Below are 26777 nucleotides of genomic sequence, written 5' to 3' on the forward strand. Positions count from 1 at the left end.
TTCTCTACTTTCTTTACTTTTTTGTATTTATTACAGAATAATTTAATAATTTTATCTACAATTTCTTTATTAAATCCATTAACTATTAATTTTCATATCAGTATATTAATATTATTAATAAAATACTGTAATTTATTACAAATTTTACAATATCTGAATATCTGCAAAGTTATAAGGTTTATAACAGATGGGTATGGAGTATTACTATGTAAGGAGGTAAACAAAAAATTAGAAAATCAAAATCTTTTATCAAAAATATTTATATCAAAATCATTTTTATCAGTTACTTTAACTTGTATATTTAAAAAATGCACATCTGTATTAGAAACTGAAGTATTTTCAATTCCTAATTCTGTTAGATAAATGGTGTCAATAACAGTATATATTTCAAAATTATTTATGCTGATTAAACCATCAATATATCTCTAAGCTAAAGTAAAAATATCTGGATATGCATAGCTTTCAATAAATCTACTTTCACAGTAATATAAATATAAACTTTCTAGACAAGTTGAATAGTTAGCTCCCATTGGAACTTCTATCACTTGTATAAAAACTTGTTTATTACAAAATATAAAATTATTATAAATACAGAAACTTAATATATCTTTTATGTATTTGGAACTATATTTTCTTTTCTCCAGTTCTATAAAAGGATAACAATATTGTTCTATTAACCTGTTCAGTGCCGTAGACGAAATACTTCGTACAAGCCAATCGGTAATACAGTGCCACGGATGAGTTAATTCATTCTCAATACAGTGTTCTCAATGTGTTTTTAAAGACATGCATTTGACATACTTACAAATTGTTTCACTTTCAATCCAAAATGGCATCATGAAAAAAGTTACACAATTAAGAAGCATTAGTTGTATTTTGAACTTGGTTCGGAGTTGCCATAGCAGCTAAAATACTTAGCAGGTTAATGAATTTAAAACAAAGATTGTAAAATCAAATGTTTGAATAATATTTACCTGGTCACACTTTCTTACATTCTAAAATAGGATGGTTATTTTTATTATCCAACACATATGTCTTTTATTGTTAATACTTACATTTTCTATTTTATCAAGTAAAATATTAAGTAACTTATTTAATAATATAGTCGGTTATTTGATAATTGTTTTTATTGAATTGGAAATAAATCTAATTGAAAGTTTATGTAAATTTAAAATAGCATAAAGAAATGGTAAATATGCGTAAGAATTATGTTTGAAATAAAGTTTATTATAACTATTAATGAAACAATTAATGTATCCTTGGATTGGTTAACAAGTTTAAATGTTTGTGAATAATTAATTTCTTTTACTATATTAATGCATAGAATTTTTTGCAAGTTATAAAAATACTACAGTTAGCTTTATCAGTAAGAACTATAACATATTTTCTCTTGCAATTCTTAAATCTTATTTTTAACTGATGAAACAATAAATCTGTATGGTATTTCTTTAGTTATATATGAGATAATTTTATTTTTATTTTTTTTAAGTATACAGAATTTCCATTCTAAAAACCATCTTGTGGGATAAGCTGTAACATAGTTAAAATATTCATCAATATTGTTTTCAACAGATTTTAGAATATTATTTTTATTACATTTTGTTGTTATTCTGTATTTAGTTCCTTTTTTGTTTATTTTACATATTTTATAATATATAAATTACCAGTAATAATATGTTTATGAAAAGTAGCAATAAATAAACTATTTTCAAATTCACAACATAAATTAACATCATCTACATTTAAATCAGCTAAAAATCTTTTATAATTATATATTAATGGACCAATTGAAACTTCGTATTTATAACTGATAGTAGGTTTTAAGTTTTTACAAGGAAAAATATTATTATTTATAGAGTGATGAATAATTTTAGAAATTTGTAAGTCATTAAATATTTTATGTCTAAAATTAATTACAAAATATGAAGGTATGATCGAGGTTTCTCTTTTTCAAAACTTGGAACATTATTAACTTTTAATGGATATTTTATGTCTACAAGTAAATATTTTTCATGATCATTTCAAAAAATTATATTTATTTATTACATTAATTAATACTTTTATTTTGGGAAGATTAAGTTAATAAGTAGTTTACATATATTAATGCTAGCACATAAACTATTATCTAAATAATTACTGAAAATTAACCCATTTTACTTTATTATTTCCTGTACCTCTAAGTTTTTTATTTTATGAATAATGTTATCTATAAAGAAACAATTAGTTATAAAATAATCACTACATAAATTAAAATCAGTAGAACTATTGAAACTTTGTTTAATCCACAAGGATATAATGTTTTTAGTTTGAAAATGTAAAAGTTTTCTCTTTGAGTCTATTAGTGTCTTCATTAACTACTTCTAATAGTTATCTTAACTGGGCTTAATTCATTAAATTGTTTTTAACTTGAGATCTGTGTAAATTTATATGTATATGTAATGGGTTTGAAGTTAAGGGCTATTAAACTAAACATCATAAAGTTTGAACAATGCAAAAAAAGAATAGTAAGCAGAGCACATCCCTGGTGCTGGTTTTTTCTATGATATTCTATAGAATTGGTACAGTTTGGATCATATATACACACTACAAGGATATCTCTAGTAATTTTGTGGTCTTACTGCAAGCAAATGTAAAGCCAGAGCAGATGATATTAGTATTTTTCATTATCCTGGCTCAAGGTAGATCTTTGGTAGTATAACACCAGTCATACATGTTCCTATAAAACACAGCAGATGATTGAAGAATAACAATCCTGTGGAAGATGAAAACCATCTGGAAAGAAAACAACTAAAAATGTAAAAGTGTGCAGATAGTCCACATGCCTACAAGGAGCTTTCAAAGAGATGTAAAAGATTGAAAAAATGTGATGAACAAGAAATAGTCTGCAAGCATCCACATCTTGAGACAAGCACGTTAATGGGGGAGTCAATGGATCTGTTCCATAAGAAAAAAAAATAAAAAGAAAGGGATCAAAGGAAAAGAAGGGTCACAAGGAAGCTACAAACAAAGGTGAGAACCTCCAAGGGAGGAGGTTCATGATAAGGTTCATCAAACAACCCAACATGACACAAGAACCAAACCAAGTGCAAATGATGCAACAGATGCAAAAGAAAATGAAGGAAGATAGGAGAGAAGTACAATGCATCTCTTGAGTAATTAAAATCTGAGGAAGATTGATTTTGGAAGAGATAAAGTGATAGGTGCCATGGAAGAAAGTGAGAGAGGTATCTAAAAGAAAAAAACATTGGAACAGCAGTAATTTCACAAAAGAAGTAGTAGGAAACAAATCAAGAGATGATGATGGTACAGAAGGCAACAGCTCAAAAGGGACATGTATGAAACCACAAAGAACATCTTTCTGGTCTTAGACAAGTGTGTTCTGTGACCTAAAAGAATGTAATCTAGAGAAACATGATTAACCTGGGTACCTTGAAAGGGCCATAAACAGAGTGTAATTTAGAGAAACACAATTAACCTGGGTATTTTGAAAGGACCATAAACAGAATACACACATGATTAATCTGGGTACCTTGAAAGGACCATAAACAAAGTCACCCAAAATAAAAAAAGGTTAAAATTTAGAGTCCACTTACAAACAATCAGATAAGAAAATCAAAAAAGTGGAGCACAGAATTACTGTCAGGAAGAAAGGAGTATTGGAAGAATCAAAGACAGGATAATGCAACAACAACAACATTTTAGTGGAAAGCATAGCCTGTTTGGCAACAACTGGGCAGAGACTATGCATGAGGGCAAAAAGAGGATATCCCTCTGTGAAGAAGGAAAGTGTGACTGTGAAGCAAAAGAGAAAAGGATGATAATGGGAAGAGGTCCAATTATGAAGTGGACCAAAGTGGCACCAATAATATGACCCAAGAAGAATAGTAGTGTGTAAATTATGAATATGGTAAGTGAAGACCCTCAAGAGACCAGCAAATACAAGAGAAGCCAACACTGAAGCAAAGGTAAAAGCAAGAAATGAAATATTAAAAAAAAATAAACATAACAGAAAAAACACAAGAATAACAGGCTAAGAAAGATGTGGAGGAAGGTGTTCAACACTCCAACTACAGCCAACCACAAACCAGGTTTAAAAAACATAGATTAAGTCACAGGTAGAAGAACAGAAAGTTGGAAGAGAAGTGAATAAACCAAGGGAGAGAAATGAAAAATGACTAATTGTTGGAAGCAAGAAAAACTACACACACAAAAAAAGGATATCCAAAATTATACATATGTGACAATCACTAGCATGAACAGTGACAAATTATACATATGTAACAATCACTAGCATGAACAGTGACAAATTATACATATGTGACAATCACTAGCATGAACAGTGACAAATTATACATATGTGACAATCACTGGCATGAACAGTGACAAATTATACATATGTGACAATCACTGGCATGAACAGTGACAAATTATACATATGTGACAATCATTAGCATGAACAGTGACAAATTATACATATGTGACAATCACTGGCATGAACAGTGACAAATACATATGTGACAATCACTGGCATGAACAGTGACAAATTATACATATGTAACAATCACTAGCATGAACAGTGACAAATTATACATATGTGACAATCATTAGCATGAACAGTGACAAATTATACATATGTGACAATCACTGGCATGAACAGTGACAAATTATACATATGTGACAACAACTGGCATGAACAGTGACAAATTATACATATGTGACAATCACTGGCATGAACAGTGACAAATTATACATATGTGACAATCACTGGCATGAACAGTGACAAATTATACATATGTAACAATCACTGGCATGAACAGTGACAAATTATACATATGTGACAATCACTGGCATGAACAGTGACAAATTATACATATGTGACAATCACTGGCATGAACAGTGACAAATTATACATATGTGACAATCATTAGCATGAACAGTGACAAATTATACATATGTGACAATCATTAGCATGAACAGTGACAAATTATACATATGTGACAATCACTGGCATGAACAGTGACAAATTATACATATGTGACAATCACTGGCATGAACAGTGACAAATTATACATATGTGACAATCACTGGCATGAACAGTGACAAATTATACATATGTGACAATCACTGGCATGAACAGTGACAAATTATACATATGTGACAATCACTGGCATGAACAGTGACAAATTATACATATGTGACAATCACTGGCATGAACAGTGACAAATTATACATATGTGACAATCACTGGCATGAACAGTGACAAATTATACATATGTAACAATCACTAGCATGAACAGTGACAAATTATACATATGTAACAATCACTAGCATGAACAGTGACAAATTATACATATGTGACAATCACTGGCATGAACAGTGACAAATTATACATATGTGACAATCACTAGCATGAACAGTGACAAATTATACATATGTAACAATCACTGGCATGAACAGTGACAAATTATACATATGTAACAATCACTGGCATGAACAGTGACAAATTATACATATGTAACAATCACTGGCATGAACAGTGACAAATTATACATATGTGACAATCACTGGCATGAACAGTGACAAATTATACATATGTGACAATCACTGGCATGAACAGTGACAAATTATACATATGTGACAATCACTGGCATGAACAGTGACAAATTATACATATGTGACAATCACTGGCATGAACAGTGACAAATTATACATATGTGACAATCACTGGCATGAACAGTGACAAATTATACATATGTGACAATCACTGGCATGAACAGTGACAAATTATACATATGTAACAATCACTAGCATGAACAGTGACAAATTATACATATGTAACAATCACTGGCATGAACAGTGACAAATACATATGTGACAACAACTAGCATGAACAGTGACAAATTATACATATGTGACAATCACTGGCATGAACAGTGACAAATTATACATATGTGACAATCACTGGCATGAACAGTGACAAATACATATGTGACAACAACTAGCATGAACAGTGACAAATTATACATATGTGACAATCACTGGCATGAACAGTGACAAATTATACATATGTGACAATCACTGGCATGAACAGTGACAAATTATACATATGTGACAATCACTGGCATGAACAGTGACAAATTATACATATGTAACAATCACTAGCATGAGCAGTGACAAATTATACATATGTGACAATCACTGGCATGAACAGTGACAAATTATACATATGTGACAATCATTAGCATGAACAGTGACAAATTATACATATGTAACAATCACTAGCATGAACAGTGACAAATTATACATATGTAACAATCACTAGCATGAACAGTGACAAATTATACATATGTAACAATCACTAGCATGAACAGTGACAAATTATACATATGTAACAATCACTAGCATGAACAGTGACAAATGAGATGTCAAAGTGAGAAAATTAGAAAAGCAGGAAATCCTGGAGTATGGAATTAGCAGGAAATTGATCTAAACAAGGAGTAGGAATAAAGGATAAGGTCCAGAGAGAGGAAAAAATCTTGGAAGAGAACGAGAACAAAAATCATAAAATGTTAGTCCACATTACCAGGGAAAAAGAAAAACCACTGCAAACATCCAAGTAAATAATGAAGCCAGGATAGCAATAAGTACTACAGATATAAGAAAAAACCATGTTAAAGAACACAACCCAATCCAGAGTGTCTTGAAAGCAGAGGAAAAGGTATGGAGGGATAGAGCAGTTTGATTTGTTAAAAATTGTGTACAAAGCTACACAAAAGTTACATGTGCTAACCATCTCTAATTTAGCAGTGAAAGACTAGTGGGAAGGTCTCATCACCATCCAACACTAACTCTGGGGTTTTTCTTTTACCATAGAATAGTGGGATTGACCTTGCATTATAATATCCTCACTGCTGAAAGGACAAACATGTTTAGTAGAATGGGGATTTGAACCTGCTGCCTGCAGATTGAGAGTTGAGTGCCCTAACCACTTGACCAGACGAGGGATGGAACAGAAGTGGCATAAGTTAAATAGAGAAGAAACGTTCACAGATGCCCATCTGTCCGAGGAAGGAGTAAAAAAGTCACCTATAGATAGGAGGACAGAAAAAGACAAAATCTCAAAATATTTCATTACATTGTAATATTTCATCTTACCTGAAATCACACTCTTCTGCTACATTCTCATTAGAATTCAGGATTTCTTGAAAGCTCTTTAAACCAGAAAGTGAAACCTAAAATGAAAACATTACATTAATATGAGAAAATAAGACAACCTGACATTGCAAAAAGATTTAAAAATTTTAAACATTAAGTTCAAGAAAAATAACTTTGTGACTTAAAATGAAAAATATTTCATAAATCGAAGAGCAAATCAATAAAACAGTGAATTAGTAACATGAAAACCTTTTAGAATCTTTATAACTTGATAGAATATATATAATCCACTATTAACTAACAGTATAAAAAAGTTCAGAACCTTTATAAAAATTTCTAGATTCTTTAGAATTTAATAGAAATAGAAACAAAATGGTGAATAAAAGATAATCTTCTAAAATATTTAGAATTTAATATAATGACAAGAAAACAAGACTGAAGACAGATATATACCCTACAAATGTAGTGTTACTGTGCTAACTACAGTACACAAAATGTTAGACCTGCGTATAACCTACAAGTGTACTTAGAGCTAATGCACTAACTACAGTACACAAAATGTAAGATCCATATAAACTATTCAAATAATGTTTCAACAGCATAACAATATGACAGATGTATGCACACACTTCTAAAATACAAGTGTTGAGTACAGACCATTACAAAGATTATGAAGTCTCAATAACACTGCTATGCCAGTCATGCTCAACATGGCAAACGTTAATGTTGAAATTAGCTCTGCACTGCAGTTGCCATTGTAAAGACTCCACCACAAGGGTATCATGTGCGAAACACAAATCTCTGGTGATGCTTATGCCACATATAAAGAAGCATGTGTTAGATGGTTATTGGAAGAATGGTCCCCTTATAGGAACTCCAATTTTTCCAAAATTTATTACTCGAGATTGATTTGGGGAAATTCTTAAATATTTGCACTTTGTAAATAACAAAGAACAGAATGCAAATGATTGATTACAGAAAATTCAAGAAGTGTTTACAATGGTGAAGAATAAAACTAAGGTATCTTTTTATCCATTTCAAAAAGTAGTTAAGGATGAATCTTTTATTCTTTTCAAGGTTTGCACTGTTTTCAAGCAATACATTCCAAACAAGCACCATAGATTTAGAATAAAGATCTTTGTATTATGTGACTGTGAGACAAGAATTGTAATAGATATGATTAAAAATTCTGCAAGTGATGTACATATCCCCAATTAGAATTTTCAGGATCAGTTGCCAAGCAACTGATGAAAATAGTACTTTGAATGAGGTATATGAGGTCTGTTCAAAAAGTTCTGAGACTTCTTCTGTTACAGGTGCCATTACAGAGGCAGTGAGCTTCACTGAGGTGTGTATAATGAACAAATAGTGATCTACCCTATAAACAAGTCATTTCTCCAGACCTTATACCTGTGTTGCAAAAAAAGTGTCCAAAGACAGATGTATCTCTTGTCTCTGTCATGATAAAAATGGACAGAAAAGAAAAATAACATGATTCCATCAAGTTTTGTGTGAAAAATGATAAAGGAGGAACAGAAATTCTTGAAATATTAAGAACTGCCTTTTGTGATGACTGCTTAAGTAAGGTTATCACTTATCAGTGGATAAAGCACTTCCATTGACATTGTTTACTGATGAAACGGTTGCTAAGGAAAAAGAAAAATCTGAAGTGATCAACGATTAACTATCCATGAAATTTCTGATGAACTGGACATTTCCTTTGGATTGTGTCAGGCAATTTTAATTGAAAAACCCTTCAAGCATCGAGTGTCTGCAAAAATCTTTCCAAGGCTGTTGACGGATGAACAAAAGTTTCACTGTCAACAAGTGTGCGAGGATCTGAGATGAGGGCTAGATTTGATCTAATTTCATCAACACCATTATTACTGATGACAAGTGATTATGACCCTGAAATGAAACTTCAGTCATCCCAGCGGAAGTCTCCATCACTGCCACATCCAAAAAAGGAACGACAGTCTCGACCAAAGGTGAAGACAATGTTGATCACGTTTTTTGATGTTTGAGGTACTGAATTCTTACCTCATGACCAAACAGTTAACCAGGCTTTTTATAAAGAGATCTTAATTCACTTGAGGGATAAAATTAGAAGAAACTATTGCAAGCAGTGGAAGAATGGTAACTGGTTTCTTCATCATGACAATACACCTTCACATACTGCTGTGTCTGTTCAAGAATTTTTAGCAAAAAAAAAACATTCCTGTAAACAAAGCCTGTACTAAAAGAGAAGTTGAGAACTTTCTGTTCAGAAATCAATGTAACATGATACTCCATTTGAGAGATGAAAACCTTGACTTTCTGTTGGCTATATATAATATTGTGTGTAAGAAAGAAGAATTAACAAATCCTAAAAGATAGGATATGACATATGGGTAGGGAAGAGGGTTCTCGTTTTATACTTGAATAGCTCTATAACAAAGCAATATTGAAGGCTATAAAAATTAACCAGACATATACTACAAATCTACCAATAATTTAATGTTAGATTATTGAATAATTTAATCAGTATAAACAAGTTTACATAGCCAATAACTTAATGTATTAATTTTAATATTAAATAATCAAAACAGCAAAATCCACTGATTATTAAATAAAGCTTCAAAGTTTTGAATAACTTGATTATTATAAAAAGTCTAAAATGTTATTTGCAGTTTCTTAGTTCACAGCGGCTTATGTCTATTAGCCTCAGATATAAAAAGACTAACATTGTTTATACCTAACAAAAACAACTGGTTTTAAAAGATGATAAATAACAACAAGCCACTTAAAGTATATATGTTTGTGTTTCTGCCATCAAGCACCATACAGAGTTTAAGAACTGGACACATTGTATCATCCAAGAATATTTATAATGAACTTGAAAGTTTTCACAAATCTGTTTTGTTTTAAACACTTGCAGAAGTAGTTCTGGAATAAATATCTAATTATTGAGAACAAATAAGTCTTTTACTTACTCGATCCCCACTGATTACTCCCCGAGAACAAATAAGTCTCTTACTTACTCTATCCCCACTGAGTACTCCCCGAGAACAAATAAGTCTCTTACTTACTCTATCCCCACTGAGTACTCCTCGAGAACAAATAAGTCTCTTACTTACTCTATCCCCACCGAGTACTCCCCGAGAACAAATAAGTCTCTTACTTACTCTATCCCCACTGAGTACTCCCCGAGAACAAATAAGTCTCTTACTTACTCTATCCCCACTGAATACTCCCCGAGAACAAATAAGTCTCTTACTTACTCTATCCCCACTGAGTACTCCCCGAGAACAAATAAGTCTCTTACTTACTCTATCCCCACTGAGTACTCCCCGAGAACAAAGAAGTCTCTTACTTACTTTATCCCCACTGAGTACTCCCCAAGAACAAATAAGTCTCTTACTTACTCTATCCCCACTGAGTACTCCTTGAGAACAAATAAGTCTCTTACTTACTCTATCCCCACTAAGTACTCCCCTTTCCCAAATACTTAACATTTCTTTTAAGAGGAACATAATCTAATTGAAATTCCTAAATTTTACAGATCTACTACACACATGAAATATGTACACAAAATATAGAATTTGTTGTAAAATAAAGCAATGAAAAATCTTATTTTTTCAAATTGCTGATCAAAACGCAGATTTTAGCTATATGTTGTCTGAACATTGTGTGTAGAACTGTCTTCATTTACAGTTTACTAATCACTGTTCTTTGCTGCGTACAGTATTACAGGATGTAATAAACCGTGATGATGAGAGAACCCACTTGTAGAGAAAATTATATATTTACAAACGGCTGGTATGGGTAGAGAAAGCACTAGTAGAGGAACAAACAACGTTTTGACCTTTTTAAATATATAAGAAGGTTGTAATAAATATTTATGTTTTGAAATTGCTTTGCCCTTCAAGTCTAGCCCCTATGATACTGTCTTTAAATAACATCTGTTTCCAAGTTTAACAAATTTCTGCTTCAACATACAATTTTTTTAAGAGGATAAAGGCCTTACTAGATTACAAGATATAAGTAGTTATTTTGAAACATAAAACTTGCTGCTGAGTTTTACCTCATTGTTTTTGCTTCTAGCAGCTCCTTCTATGAATTCAAAAAACAAGGCCCAGGCTCGTGGAAAATCTCCCAGTTTCTGTAGAGCATTTCGCTTCGAGTGAAATACCCTGGCTACTCCAGACAGTGTTAGTACCTAATAAAAAACACACACCATAGTTTAAAATAATAACTATAGCTATCCTACATAGTATAAGCACCTGACAAAAGAAACTATTAAAATAATTCTTGCAAAAACAAAACAAAAAACAATGAATGCAAAGTTTTTTCTTTCTCTTTATAAGACTTTAGATATGAAAAAAAAAGACTCTGGCTTCTTCTAAAAATTATGAAAACAATAAAAAACAACATTCAATAATAATAATAAACAAAGCACATGCAAGACTCTTGGTTCATTTAATTATAGACTTGGATACCCAAATAAAATGACAAGAGTTTATATTATTAATACAAGACTTAATACTAATAATACAACAGATAATACAAGTAACACAAGAGATAATAGCAGTAATACAAGAGTCAATACTAGTAATACAAAAGTCAATACTAATAATACAAATAAACACAAATGTTAAACAAAAAAAGACAAAACACATCAAAGTTTCTGTAAAGCAGTTTGCTTTCAGCACACACAATGTTACAAAAATAACACAGCTTTACGAATTCATTCCAATGAACCTTCTGTTATGTTCCACACAACCTGGAGTATAAATCACCATTACCTAATACCAGGTTAACTATAAAACAATGGTACAAAAATAACACAACTTTAAGAATCATTCCACTGGATCTTCTGTTATGTTCCACACAAATGTCTGAGATATTAATTACAAGTATCTGCTACCTGGTTTATCATTCTGACTCAGTATTTGAAAAAAATTTAATATAAAGTTAAATAAAGCACAATGTAATAATTAACTATCTAATTGCTCTGAGGTTTGTTTATGTAGCTGCAAATTTAGATTAAAATGTACTAAGTTTTGTGAAGTTATCTTTTTTCTGGCTCTTTTCAAGTAATCATTTTACTGTTATACATGCTGAGATTTCAGCAAGTGTTTTTACTCAAGAAAAATAATGTCTTCTGCATGGAATAATTATAATACTTCAGACCTGAGTTTCAGCCCACTGTTTCTGTGCTGTATTCCTGGAGTGATGTATTAATATATTTCCTCCCATGTCACTAATTTTGTCAGATGAAGCAGAACCCGACAGATTTCTAACTCGATCCAACAAAGGGAACAAAACCTAAAATATATTCATATATATTATAAATAGCTACAAAATTAGAAACATTTTCAAAATGTATAATAATTTCAAGTACTACAAGTTGAAAGAAGCAGAACTAAGTATTTTCTCATTAGTTGTAACACAGGAAGATTAAAGTAATAAAAGATCTCAGATATGTATTACACAAAAAAACATCTAGTTTCAATTATTTTTTTTAAACAGAACTATATCAATTTCTCATATAGTTTAAACTTTTCACAAACTGATTTTGTTTCACCCTCAAGCACTATTACTACTGTTGAAAAATCACTCTCAAGCACTGGTACCACTGTTGATAAAGCACCCTCAAGCACTGGTACCACTGTTGAAAAAGCACCCTCAAGCACTGGTACCACTGTTGAAAAATCACCCTCAAGCACTGGTACCACTGTTGAAAAATCACCCTCAAGCACTGGTACTACTGTTGAAAAATCACCCTCAAGCACTGGTACTACTGTTGAAAAATCACCCTCAAGCACTGGTACCACTGTTGAAAAATCACTCTCAAGCACTGGTACCACTGTTGAAAAATCACCCTCAAGCACTGGTACCACTGTTGAAAAAGCACCCTCAAGCACTGGTACCACTGTTGAAAAATCACCCTCAAGCACTGGTACCACTGTTGAAAAATCACCCTCAAGCACTGGTACCACTGTTGAAAAATCACCCTCAAGCACTGGTACTACTGTTGAAAAATGATGAACTAACAAGATTTCTCTTTCAGTTCAGTTTAAAAAAATCTAAAACTTTGTAAAAATAAGTTAATTAAAAAAATACACTTAAAGCCATGCTGTCCTTCAGATTCAGTGATGTCGAGAAAACCCACTTGTAGAGAAATATATGTGTAAAAACAGCTCATTTGAGTTGAGAAAACCCAAACGTCACCTTAACTCTTTCTGACATCTGTTTAGTGCACTCATTCATCCATATATGAGCTTTTCTATACATTTTTGCTACAGTCTCATTTCTTGATTAGATACTAGCTATAATTACAGGTCAGATTAACACAAAAAAACAAAGAATGACACTATCTAGCTTATGTCGTTCTTGTAGGTGTTCACTACAGTCCCATTTCTTGATTAGATTCTAGCTATAATTACAGGTGAGATTAACACAAAAACAAAGAATGACACTATCTAGCTTATGTCATTCTTGTAGGTGTTCACTACAGTCCCATTTCTTGATTAGATTCTAGCTATAATTACAGGTGAGATTAACACAAAAACAAAGAATGACACTATCTAGCTTATGTCGTTCTTGTAGGTGTTCATTACAGTCCCATTTCTTGATTAGATTCTAGCTATAATTACAGGTGAGATTAACACAAAAACAAAGAATGACACTATCTAGCTTATGTCGTTCTTGTAGGTGTTCACTACAGTCCCATTTCTTGATTAGATTCTAGCTATAATTACAGGTGAGATTAACACAAAAACAAAGAATGACACTATCTAGCTTATGTCCTTCTTGTAGGTGTTCACTACAGTCCCATTTCTTGATCAGATTCTAGCTATAATTACAGGTGAGATTAACACAAAAACAAAGAATGACACTATCTAGCTTATGTCGTTCTTGTAGGTGTTCACTACAGTCTCATTTCTTGATTAGATTCTAGCTATAATTACAGGTGAGATTAACACAAAAACAAAGAATAACACAATCTAGCTTATGTCGTTCTTGTAGGTGTTCACTACAGACTCATTTCTTGATTAGATTCTAATGAAAAGAATATGTAAAGATTCACTTCAGAAGACAGATTACAAAAGAAATCACAGAAAACCTAATATTCATACCTGAAGATCTATTATATGTGCAACATTTTTTTCTGGTTTGACGTTTCAAACGAAATATTACACATAAAACTAAGAGGGTTTATTTCATTCGTAAAATGTTAATGAAGGCATTAATTGTGTTTTACTACCAAAAACTTATTATATGTCAGAAATTATTTCTTGCAGCTTAAATAACCATAATAATTCTCCTTTACTGCAGTCAAACTTTCACACACAGTTAGGTAAACAAACAGTCTAAACTATATTTTATACCAATATTAAAAATTGTCTAATATTTCCTCTACAAGTTTCAACAAAAGTCACAGTTTTAAGGACACAAAGTATTTTTATAAACAAGTTTCATAAAAATGATATCAGTGAACATCTTAACTATTAACAATTCTAGTTAGTACCACTAATACTGCAAGAGATTAATAACGTGAACTTTTTACCTGCCACAAGACACTTTGCCACGTCATCTGCTCTAATAATGAACTGTGAGCTCCAATGGTGGAGAAGAGTGTCTGTCCAGCACTTTTTCTAACAGCAGACCTAGTGTCTACACAGAGATCACCAAGTCGAGAAAATAGAACCATCCAGAGTTCATCAAAAGCTGGTAAGCTTGAATCACTACCTGTCATCTCCAAACCTTCTCTAATCTGGTGTTGGTTTTGATACAAATAATCTGCAATATTCCACTTGAAAAAAACAAAAAATTAAAAGTCTCACATTTTTAACAAACAATATGAAAATACAGCTCCAACAGATTTAGCATTCAGTAGAAATACAAATAAAAAAATTAAACACCTATGTTATACAGCAACACATGCTACAAATATAATTAAACATTCAGTAAAAGATACACAAACAAACAGCAGTTAAATACCTACAATATACAGCAACACGTTACAGGTGTAATAAAACATTCAGTAAATGGTACACAAACAAAGAACAGTTAAATACCTACAGTATACAAGAGCAGCTGTCACAAGTGTAATAAAGAATTGTTAACCCTTTTGCCACAGGCATCCTTTTCTGTGTATGCCACAAGATTTTTATTCTTTCAGATTCAAAACTTTATTAACCCTTTTGGCACTGAATAACAACTTTTAATGTTTGGCATGGCGCTGAATATATATGTTTGATACTTCAATTAATTACAGTATCAGTACTAAAAGCATGATATCTCAGCAATAACTCAACTAAAGTCCCTGAAATGTTCAGTGGTTGTACCCAATACTATATATGTTAAATTCAATACATAAGAATAACAGGAATAAAGGAAAGTCGCCTGCCCCGCTGAGCCTTCAAGTCGACTACGATCGCCAACCTCGCCGAAAGGGTTAAACTACTTTTTGTTCATGTAAAGCCAGTTAGACAGCATGAACTTGTAAATAATAATCCATGTTTTATTAGTTTCTGTGTTTGAAGTTCTGAATTCTAAAAGACAATATTGAAGAAAAATCTTTAATTTCCCATTGTGTGAGAAATGTCACATTTCTTTAGGTATCCTATCTTCTCTAAGTTATTCACCGTCCTTCTAATAAGGACAAAATTTAATGTAAATTATTCAATATATAATGAGAAATGTCACATTTCTTTAGGTATCCTATCTTCTCCAAGTTATTCACCATCCTTCTAATAAGGACAAAATTTAATGTAAATTATTCAATTTATAATGTGAAACGTCACATTTCTTTAGTTATCCTATCTTCTCCAAGTTATTCACCGGCCTTCTAATAAGGACAAAATTTAATGTAAATTACTCAATATATAATGTGAAACGTCACATTTCTTTAGTTATCCAATCTTCTCCAAGTTATTCACCGTCCTTCTAATAAGGACAAAATTTAATGTAAATTACTCAATATATAATGAGAAATGTCATATTTCTTTAGGTATCCTATCTTCTCCAAGTTATTCACCGTCCTTCTAATAAGGACAAAATTTAATGTAAATTACTCAATATATAATGAGAAATGTCATATTTCTTTAGGTATCCTATCTTCTCCAAGTTATTCACCGTCCTTCTAATAAGGACAAAATTTAATGTAAATTATTCAATTTATAATGTGAAACGTCACATTTCTTTAGTTATCCTATCTTCTCCAAGTTATTCACCGTCCTTCTAAAAAGGACAAAATTTAATGTAAATTATTCAATTTATAATGTGAAACGTCACATTTCTTTAGTTATCCTATCTTCTCCAAGTTATTCACCGTCCTTCTAATAAGGACAAAATTTAATGTAAATTACTCAATATATAATGAGAAATGTCATATTTCTTTAGGTATCCTATCTTCTCCAAGTTATTCACCGTCCTTCTAATAAGGACAAAATTTAATGTAAATTATTCAATTTATAATGTGAAACGTCACATTTCTTTAGTTATCCTATCTTCTCCAAGTTATTCACCGTCCTTCTAAAAAGGACAAAATTTAATGTAAATTATTCAATTTATAATGTGAAACGTCACATTTCTTTAGTTATCCTATCTTCTCCAAGTTATTAACCGTCCTTCTAATAAGGACAAAATTTAATGTAAATTATTCAATATATAATAAGAAATATCACACTTCTTTAGGTATCCTATCTTCTCCAAGTTATTCACCATCCTTCTAATAAGGACAAAATTTAATGTAAATTATTCAATATATGATTGTCACTCAGACAAACCATAATTTTTATAGTCTCTAATCCTGTTTGTTACAGAACCATTAAATAAAATATGAGATCATTCTGACCACACCCCTTGTGTAACATCCTCTACTTTATTGGTAGTTCTGTCTTAATGTATAGCCAATAGTCTATCAAGTGATATATTACATTGTTCTCTGAAAAGAGAATTGTCAGTTTCGTTTTTAGTAACAAGCTTCATTTGTGAAGTTAAACAGTAAAATTGTGACAATTAAATGAAATTGTTTGCCTATTGTATGTTATTATTCCATGTTCACTGATGCATTATTTCAGTAAATAAAAATTACTTAGTGCATCACAAAAAATTAGAATAAAAAAGTAAAGTTAAGTGTCATTGACAGTAAACAGAAAAGAAAAAAAAAACCAAGTAAATACTTTTTTATTGTGTATTCTTTATTTTTATTACAAAAGTAACTAAAAGGATGTCTTTAGATCAGTTAAGGTCAGTCTCGGTAAAATAATTAATAATCTCAAAATATTATGCATGTAAGCAATTATTATAGATATTTTAAATGTGTGATATATATATATAAAACTACAAGATACTGTAAAGATATATAACTGCCACAGATATTGTAAAGATACATATATATAAATGCTAGAGATATTTCATTTAAAGATGTGATATATATATATATAGCAATTAAAGATATTGTAAAGATGTGATATACACTGCTAGCCAAAATCTTAAGGCCAATGAACATAAAGACAAAATATGCATTTTGCGTTGTTAGACTCAACCACTTATTTGAGTAAAGCTTCGAAAGATGAAAATAAGAAAAGGAAAAGTACAAAAAAAAACTTTTTTTGGCATTTAATAGGGAAAATGTGAACACTATGAAATTAGTCCAAATACTAGCTGGTCAAAAGAGTAAGACCACACCAAAAAGAAGTCCTAAATAGGGTAGAAAATGCCCAACAAGAGGTCTCAGTAGTGAATTGCATGGCCATCATTGCAAATAACTGCAAACATTTGCTTTGGCATGATCGATATAAGCGTTTGCAGAAGGCTGGCTGAAATGTTATTTCAAGTGATGAAGATGGCTTCACAAAGATCATGCACTGTTTAGAATTGACGTCCATTTCTACAGACTTGCCATCCACAACCCATAAGATCCTCCTGCACAACACCAGCGACATTTTCTTGAGCTAACCACTTGAAATTCTTGTTCCGTGTCCCTCAAGGTCTTTTGAGAAATTTGCAAAAGCAGTTTTACTATGCCCAATCTCACCAGCAATGCATTTTGAGAGAGCCCTTGCTTTTGAAGCATGACAATTCTGCCACCTTCAAACTCTGTCAACCTTTTAGCCTTTGCCATGTTTTTACCCAGTGTAACACAGGAGATGTCAGTGGGAGATGTTGACAATGCTAATGCTTGAACACAAATGACTAAATTTTGTTACGTATTTCAGTATGGTCTTAAACTTTTGACCAGCTAGTATTTAGGCTAATTTCATAGTGTTCACATTTTCACGATTAAATGCTAGAAAAGTTTTTTAATTTTATTTTCCCTTTCCTTATTTTCAACTTTCAGAGCTCTACTCAAATAAGTGGTTGAGTCTAACAATGCAAAATGCATATTTTTTCTTTATGTTCATTTGCCTTACAATTTTGGCCAGCAGTGTATATAACTATTACACACATTGTAAAGTTGAGATATATAGATATGTATATATAAAACTACTACAGATATTGTAAAGATGTGATATATATATAACTGCTACAGATATTGTACAGTTGTGATATAGAACTGCTACAGATTTGTAGAGATGTGATACATATATAACTGCTACAGTTATTGTAAAATGTGATTTATATAACTGCTACAAATATTTCATTTAAAGATGTATGATATATATATATATATATATATACTGATATTTTAAAGATGTTAGATGTATAACTACTACAAATACTGTAAAGATGTGGTATTAATATATAACTGCTACAGGTATTTCATTTAAAGATGTATGATATATATATAAAACATCTGATATTTTAAAGATATGTGATGTACAATAACTATTACAGATATTGTAAAGATGTGATATATATACATATAACTGCTAGAAATATTTCTATGTGTGTGATATATATATAAAACATCTGATACGTTAAAGATGTGTGATGCATAATAACTATTACAGATACTGTAAAGATGTGATATATATAAAGCTACTGATATTTTACAAATTTGTGTTACACATATCATACAAGGGCTAATTGGGTGACTTACTAACAACCCCACAGCAGTTAAAGACACATTGAGCTCTTGATTCTGTGAACCAAACTTTGCAGCTGTATCTGCACAAAGCTGAAGGCAAGTACAGGGCATGATGGGAAGGAAGTCAGCAACAACAAGTTGAAGGCACTGGAAAGCTGAGCGAATCAGTGACTCTCTGAATGGTACAAAAATGGCACATTAATTACTTATTTGTTTCCAATTACTTAATGTAGTTTGGTTTTTCTCAACATTAAATTTTCCTAGGATTTATTTAGTAGAGAAATTCAACATATTTAGTGTAGATTAAGTACAATATGATAAATGCTCTTTTTCCACCCTTTCCTTTTGTTAATTTTGTATAATGTTTCAAAAAATTAAGATATTCATAATTAATTTCTCTTAATTGAAACATATAATCAAGTAATATTCTGACTGAGAAAGAAACACTGTTTATTTACAAAAGTAAACCTTGACATTGAGTGTTGCTTTGTTTTGTTGACAGCAAATATCACTTTTAGTTAAAGTAATAGCTCTGAAAACACTCTACCTGTCTTCAAACTGGAAGTGATGGTGTAACTGCACAAGTAATATATATAGAAAGAGTATAGAGACATCATGAAGGTCATCAGGTTTTCCATGAATTTTTTTTTTTCAAGTACTATTGTAAGCACCTCATTTCAAATACAATGTAGCCAATGGTAAGAATGTATGTGAAAAGGTATTAGGGATACTTTAATTTAGAAATGGTTAAATATATATATATATATATATACTATGCTTAGGTGTTCAGGTAAAATCTTAAAACTGATTCTTAAAATCTTCTTCACAGGAAGACCATTTTACAATGTATTAAGTATTAATTTTCTAGGTACAACATTTTGTATGATACTGTACACACAATCCATGGATACAATATAAGTGTGATAAAATCAAAGTTGTCAGTAACAATATAATAAAATGTACAGTATTGTGTAAAAGTGTTAGTACAAAAGAATATATCACCATTCTTTCCATATAAGGTGTTAATTCATCTATCCCATTACAAAATGTAAATTACACCATTATGGTAAAAATTCACTGATCCTTGTTGACAAGTGAATGATCTGAGGTGAGAATACTCATCCTTTTTAGAATTCCCATATACTTGTACCAGAGGCATGCCATAAGGGTTCTGCCCGAATAAACATATTGTTAAACACAAAGATGATACTCAGAGATGCCAATTATTTCAAATGACTGACACTAATGATTGTAGACAGAGCCATTTATCATTTGCAGCTACTAGGCCTGACCAATGTCTCTAAGCTGTTTATTATTATATTATTATTATAACTATTATTATTTATTACTGCTATAGATTGCTCATTTATGACAGGATACAGTTTTGAATCATCCATGTCTGTGAATCCATCTGTGGCTAAACTGTAAACACTGTTAGTAAGTATGCTTGAAATCATTTTGTTATCTTCACAACTCAACATTTGTACAATGGCTGTAGTTTTGGTTCTAGGACAGCCATATTTTTTCGCTATATCAGACTCTGGGAACATTTTTCTGAATAGATGTCCTGCATGATCGGCTACAGCTAAGGGTAAATTATGAGCAATGACAAATTGCGTGAACATCAATTCTGCATTTATAGTTTCATATTCTAAGTTCTTACTCACAAATGTCGTTACCTGCATCATTTTTGTTTTTGCCTCAGCCTTTTGTTGGTGAAATGACGATTTTATATGTCTGGAACAATCGTTTATCCCGCCATGCGTCACAGAAAAATCAATGTGATAAATTGTACAAAACACATGACTGTCACTGACTTTTGATGCAATAACCGGATATTTTGCACTATACTCTTTCCTAAATTTTTGATTCACAGTTTTAGTCCTTTTAGGTTTGCCAGAAACTAGACAATCTGGTGAACGAGGCCTCTTTTTTTCCCATCTACAGAACACACAGTTAATTTTTTCAATCACATTAGCTCTATACAGCCCAACATTGACTTCACATGTGAACAGGAAAAAAGTAATCAAATATCATTTCTTAAGCTCAAAATTACAAGAACCGATACACAATTTAAAACAGGGATCCACCGAAAAATCACTCATACTGGACTATATATTCCTTGGAGCTCAGCACATGAAACAAAACAAAAATTCAATATACTAAGACACCAAATAAACACAGTCATAAAACTATGCTCACAAGACAAAATTAATGACAAATTAAACAAAATAAAACAATACTTCTTCAACATCAACAAGTTTCCTCCACAAACCGTAGAAAACATTATATGCACACACCTAGACAGAAAGCAAAATCAACTAACAAAAGTAAATATACTCCACGAATTAAAAAATCACTAAACCATATACTGCTGCATACCATATATTCCTGATATCAACAGAAAAATAAGCAACATTTGGCAAAATCTAGTAACAAAATATGACATTCCAGTTAATACCAAATTTATTTAAAACCAGGCACAAAACTAAGAACTAGAAAAACTTGACAGAAGTACATGATAGAGAGAAATGGGCCAGTTGGTTTTGAATATCGACAAGAATAGGGTGAAAACTGATGTGAAGTGATTCCAGGAATACAGAGATCAAAGTGAATCAGTATAAATAGTACAGTTTGTGTACTGCATAGCTTCTATGTGTTCCACAAAAAGAAAAGTGGTGTAAAATTCAGCAGCGAACACAGAAACTACAGAGATGATTCTTCGTGCAACAACCAAATCATGGCAAACCATTGCAGAGCCCACAGAGTCACCTGATTTAAACCATCCATATAAATGGGAATGGATGGATGGTTCGAAATATGTTCAGCAATCAGAAGGTGATGCTTCCAATCAGGAGTACCTGCCTTCTTCAGATGACTGAAAAGAAAGGTCACATTTGGGGATAGTGATTAGTCATGGTAGGGTGGGCTGATCTGTGGATATCACTGTATCATCCAAAGATAGATCCAATTTATCCAACTACACTTGGATATGAAGACAAAAAGAAACAATAGCAGACTGTCTGTTATGAAAAAGTGTGGCCTAGTGAGGAAGGAAAACACAACCCCACCTAGGATGCTGTGGTAAAGATCAAAGTTTGAAGCATACATTAAAGACAGTTTCAAATGACAAAGGTATAGAAGGGGTTCATGGGATTCCGTGTAGAAACTCTGGAATACAGAAGTGTGGAAGGCCCCTGATGGTGAATAGTGTCCAACATTTTCAAGACCAAGGTCCTGGCAGAGCCATAGAACAGAGACCCATAGTTCAGTTTTGATTGAATACGTGCACAATAAATTTTAGCATGGAGCATCGATCCACCCAAGAGGTGGAAGATAGGACATGGAAGATGTTCAGTTCCCATGTACATTGCATACGTAGCTGCTTGATGTGTGGAATAAAGGTCAGTTTATGGTCAAAGATAAGCTTTAAGAACTTTGTCTCAGCAACCACAGGAAGCACAACTTCACTAATACGGAATTCAAGATCAGGCTGAATACCCTGTTGACGACAAAAGTGCATGCAAACAGTTTTGGAAAGAGAAAGGTTAAAACTGTTTGCTGTGGTCCACTTCAATAAATGATTGAGGGCAGTCTGTAGTTGCTGCTCAATATACCTCATGTTTGATGACTGACACAAAATGTGGAAATCATCAACAAAAAGACCATTTGCAACTGTAGGGGGTAGTTGTCCACTGATGGTATTAATCTTTATAATGAAAAGTGTGACACTCAAGACACAGCCCTGAGGAACTTCAAGTTCCTGTGGAAAAGAATGGGAAAGTGTCAAATTCATACAGACCTGGTATTGCCAGTTCATTTAAAAATGTTTAATAAAAATTGGTAAGTTGCCATGCAACCCATACAAGTGGAGGTATCACACGATACTATACATTCATGTTGCATCATAAGCTTTTTCAAGGTAATAAAATACAGAAACAAGATGTTGTCGCTTGAGGAAGGTTTCCATGATTGATGTTTCAAGTCGAATCAGGTGGTCCATGGTAGAGTGCTGTCTTTGGTTCCTCAAATCAAACAAGATGAGCATTAAACATCCTCTCTAAGATCTCACAGAAACAGCTCATGAAACCAATTTGATAGTAGTTCAAAAGAATCTTGGGATCCTTCCCAGGTTTAGGAAAAGGGAGTACAATAGCATTGGAAAACATTCTCCTGCCAGATCCAGTGAAAAACAACCAGAAGAACAGCAAGAGAAGCAGTAGAGAGATGGTGCAACAACTCATAACGAATATCATCAAGTCCAACTAATGTACTGTCAGACCAAGGAAGAGCAAACTTGAGTTCCACCAACATAAAGGGACAATTATAGTTATAAAGATGATGAGCTCGAAAGAAAGGAAGCAACTGCTCTGCCCATGTCTTGATGGCTGAGAAAACGTGGGATGAAGAAGAAGTGCTAGATGCACAAGCAAAACTTTTTGCCGAGAGTATTGGTAATACTCTCGGCATCAGCAACCTCCTGGCCATTGGATCACAAGATTGAAAAGGGGTCAGAAGTACACTGGCCACTAACCTCCAAATCTTGTCCATTATGACTTTGGATCAGGTGGTAAAGAGATACTAGAGGTGTATATAATCCAAGATTCCTTCTGACTTTGACGTCTGACCTGCCGAGCATGTGCATAGGCCAGCTGAAACACAATGGGGTTTAAAAATGTGGGATACCTACGAAAGATATCCCAAGCCTGTTTTTGAGCTTTTCTTGTCATGTGGCAAGCAGAATTCCACCAAGGACGAGGATACTGTGGAAAATGTGTCAAGGTTTTAGAAATACATGGATCAGCTGCTTGGAAAATACTGTTAGTTACTGCTACCAGACAGTCATTTATCAATAGCTTACACACGATGGCAAGACAAAGTTCTGAGAGAGTTGTGAAAGAAGGCCACTTAGCCTGGTCCAACTTCCCTTGAGGCACATGGGCCGGATGGCACTGACAACGGCCAGTCGCTCTCAAAATTACAGGAAAATTATCACTGCCCCATGGATTACTGTTGATCCTTCATGAAAAGTAAGTGAAAAGTGAAGAGGAGCAAAAAGAATGATCTATAGCAGTAAAAGACATACAAGGTGCATGAAAAGGAGTACAAAAACCAGTATTGAACAGAGACAGGTCATGGTCCAAGATCATATGTTCTATAGAACAACCTCTCCCATCAGTACTAGAACCAACCCACAGGGGATTTATGTCCATTAAAATTCCCCAATAGTTAAAAGGGCAATGGTAACTGCTAAATGAGAGCATCAAGGTATGACTAATTGTAGATCTCTTCAGCATTCAGGTAGAGAGAAGAAACAGTGATAATATGGCCAAAGGAAACACAGATTGCTTCAGCCTACAAAAGTGTAGAGATGACTTAGACATGGTGGGCACATGCTGACCAACAAGCAATGCCACACAACCATGCACTCGTCCATCAAACAACCTGTTGTTTCTGTAAAAGGAAAACTGCTGAAGGGTGACTGTATCAGCAGGTTTCAGAAATGTTTCCTGTAAGGTGAGACACTCATAGGATTGTAAGAATCAACCAAATCCTTAATGTCATCTATATCTGAACTAAAACATTTCCACTTCCACTGGATCAGGTGGTTGTTTTTATTTCTGTGAAGAAGAATATGATAGGGAGACCTTTTGTTTGCAAACACTTTTTTTTTCTTTATTAGGTGAAAATCTATCAACCTCCATAGGTCGAGTAGGCAGGTCTATGTCTGTAGGCATGACAAGAAAGATACTGTACTAAATGTGCATATACAAACAGTATACACACTTGATGACAAGAAGGATACTGTACTAAATGTGTATCTACAAACAGTATAAACACTTGATGACAAGAAAGATACTGTACTAAATGTGCATATACAAACAGTATAAACACTTGATGACAAGAAAGATACTGTACTAAATGTGTATATACAAACAGTATACACTTGATGACAAGAAAGATACTGTACTAAATATGTATATACAAACAGTATAAACACTTGATGACAAGAAAGATACTGTACTAAATATGTATATAAAAACAGTATAAACACTTGATGACAAGAAAGACGTACTAAATATGTATATACAAACAGTATAAACACTTGATGACAAGAAAGACATACAAAATATGTATATACAAACAGTATAAACACTTGATGACAAGAAAGATGTACTAAATATGTATATACAAACAATATAAACACTTGATGACAACAAAGCTACTGTACTAAATGTGTATCTACAAACAGTATAAACACTTGATGACAAGAAAGACGTACTAAATATGTATATACAAACAGTATAAACATTTGATGACAAGAAAGATACTGTACTAAATATGTATATAAAAACAGTATAAACACTTGATGACAAGAAAGACGTACTAAATATGTATATACAAACAGTATAAACACTTGATGACAAGAAAGACATACTAAATATGTATATACAAACAATATAAACACTTGATGACAACAAAGATACTGTACTAAATATGTATATACAAACAGTATAAACACTTATAAACACTAAATATGATGACATTTGATGACAAGAAAGATACTGTACTAAATATGTATATAAAAACAGTATAAACACTTGATGACTAAAAGTATATACAAAAGATAAACACTTGATGACAAGAAAGACATACTAAATATGTATATACAAACAATATAAACACTTGATGACAACAAAGATACTGTTCTAAATATGTATATACAAACAGTATAAACACTTGATGACAAGAAAGATACTGTACTAAATATGTATATACAAACAGTATAAACACTTGATGACAAGAAAGACGTACTAAATATGTATATACAAACAATATAAACACTTGATGACAACAAAGCTACTGTACTAAATGTGTATCTACAAACAGTATAAACACTTGATGACAACAAAGATACTGTACTAAATGTGTATATACAAACAGTATAAACACTTGATGACAACAAAGATACTGTACTAAATGTGTATATACAAACAGTATAAACACTTGATGACAAGAAAGATACTGTACTAAATATATATATACAAACAGTATAAACACTTGATGACAAGAAAGATACTGTACTAAATGTGTATCTACAAACATGATATATACTTGAATGGAAGATGATACTGTACTAAATGTGTATCTACAAACATGATATATACTTGAATGGAAGATGATACTGTACTAAATGTGTATCTACAAACATGATATATACTTGAATGGAAGATGAGACTGTACTAAATGTGTATCTACAAACATGATATATACTTGAATGGAAGATGATACTGTAATAAGACTATTTTTTCTCAACAGTGTGACATACATGCAGGAATTCTCACCCCTGAGCTTCAGAAATAGCTCCTATAACATCCAATATTTGTGGCCAGCCATGATAGAGAGATTCTCCATTACTGTGTAGTACTTGTTGAGTACAGTCAATCTGCTTCTGTCTAATGTCAGGATGAGGAATAGATGAAAGTTCTTGAAGTGGAGAAAGAAGCATCACTTGCAATTTCTGTAAATTAAAACAAGATTAAAATTTTCTAAGTATTTCAAACATAAAATTTTGAAACATGATTTATCATCTTTATTG

At 32.2% G+C, this 26777-nt stretch overlaps 1 protein-coding gene across 4 annotated transcripts in view; it reads right to left on the minus strand.

Moving 5' to 3' along the window:
* Positions 1-26777, minus strand: part of mon2 (Mon2 homolog, regulator of endosome-to-Golgi trafficking) — a 130102-nt gene that overhangs the window by 24890 nt on the left and 78435 nt on the right. For all 4 annotated transcript variants that reach the window (XM_076513447.1, XM_076513444.1, XM_076513445.1 and 1 more), the window contains exons 20-25: positions 26524-26699; positions 19190-19352; positions 14708-14953; positions 12328-12462; positions 11219-11353; positions 7156-7232 (exon numbers count right to left, since the gene is read on the minus strand). In XM_076513447.1, the coding sequence (XP_076369562.1) occupies positions 7156-7232; positions 11219-11353; positions 12328-12462; positions 14708-14953; positions 19190-19352; positions 26524-26699 (932 nt within the window). The remainder of the gene's footprint in view (positions 1-7155; positions 7233-11218; positions 11354-12327; positions 12463-14707; positions 14954-19189; positions 19353-26523; positions 26700-26777) is intronic.

This window comes from Tachypleus tridentatus, chromosome 7 (assembly GCF_004210375.1).
Source record: "Tachypleus tridentatus isolate NWPU-2018 chromosome 7, ASM421037v1, whole genome shotgun sequence".
NCBI classification, from domain to species: domain Eukaryota; kingdom Metazoa; phylum Arthropoda; class Merostomata; order Xiphosura; family Limulidae; genus Tachypleus; species Tachypleus tridentatus.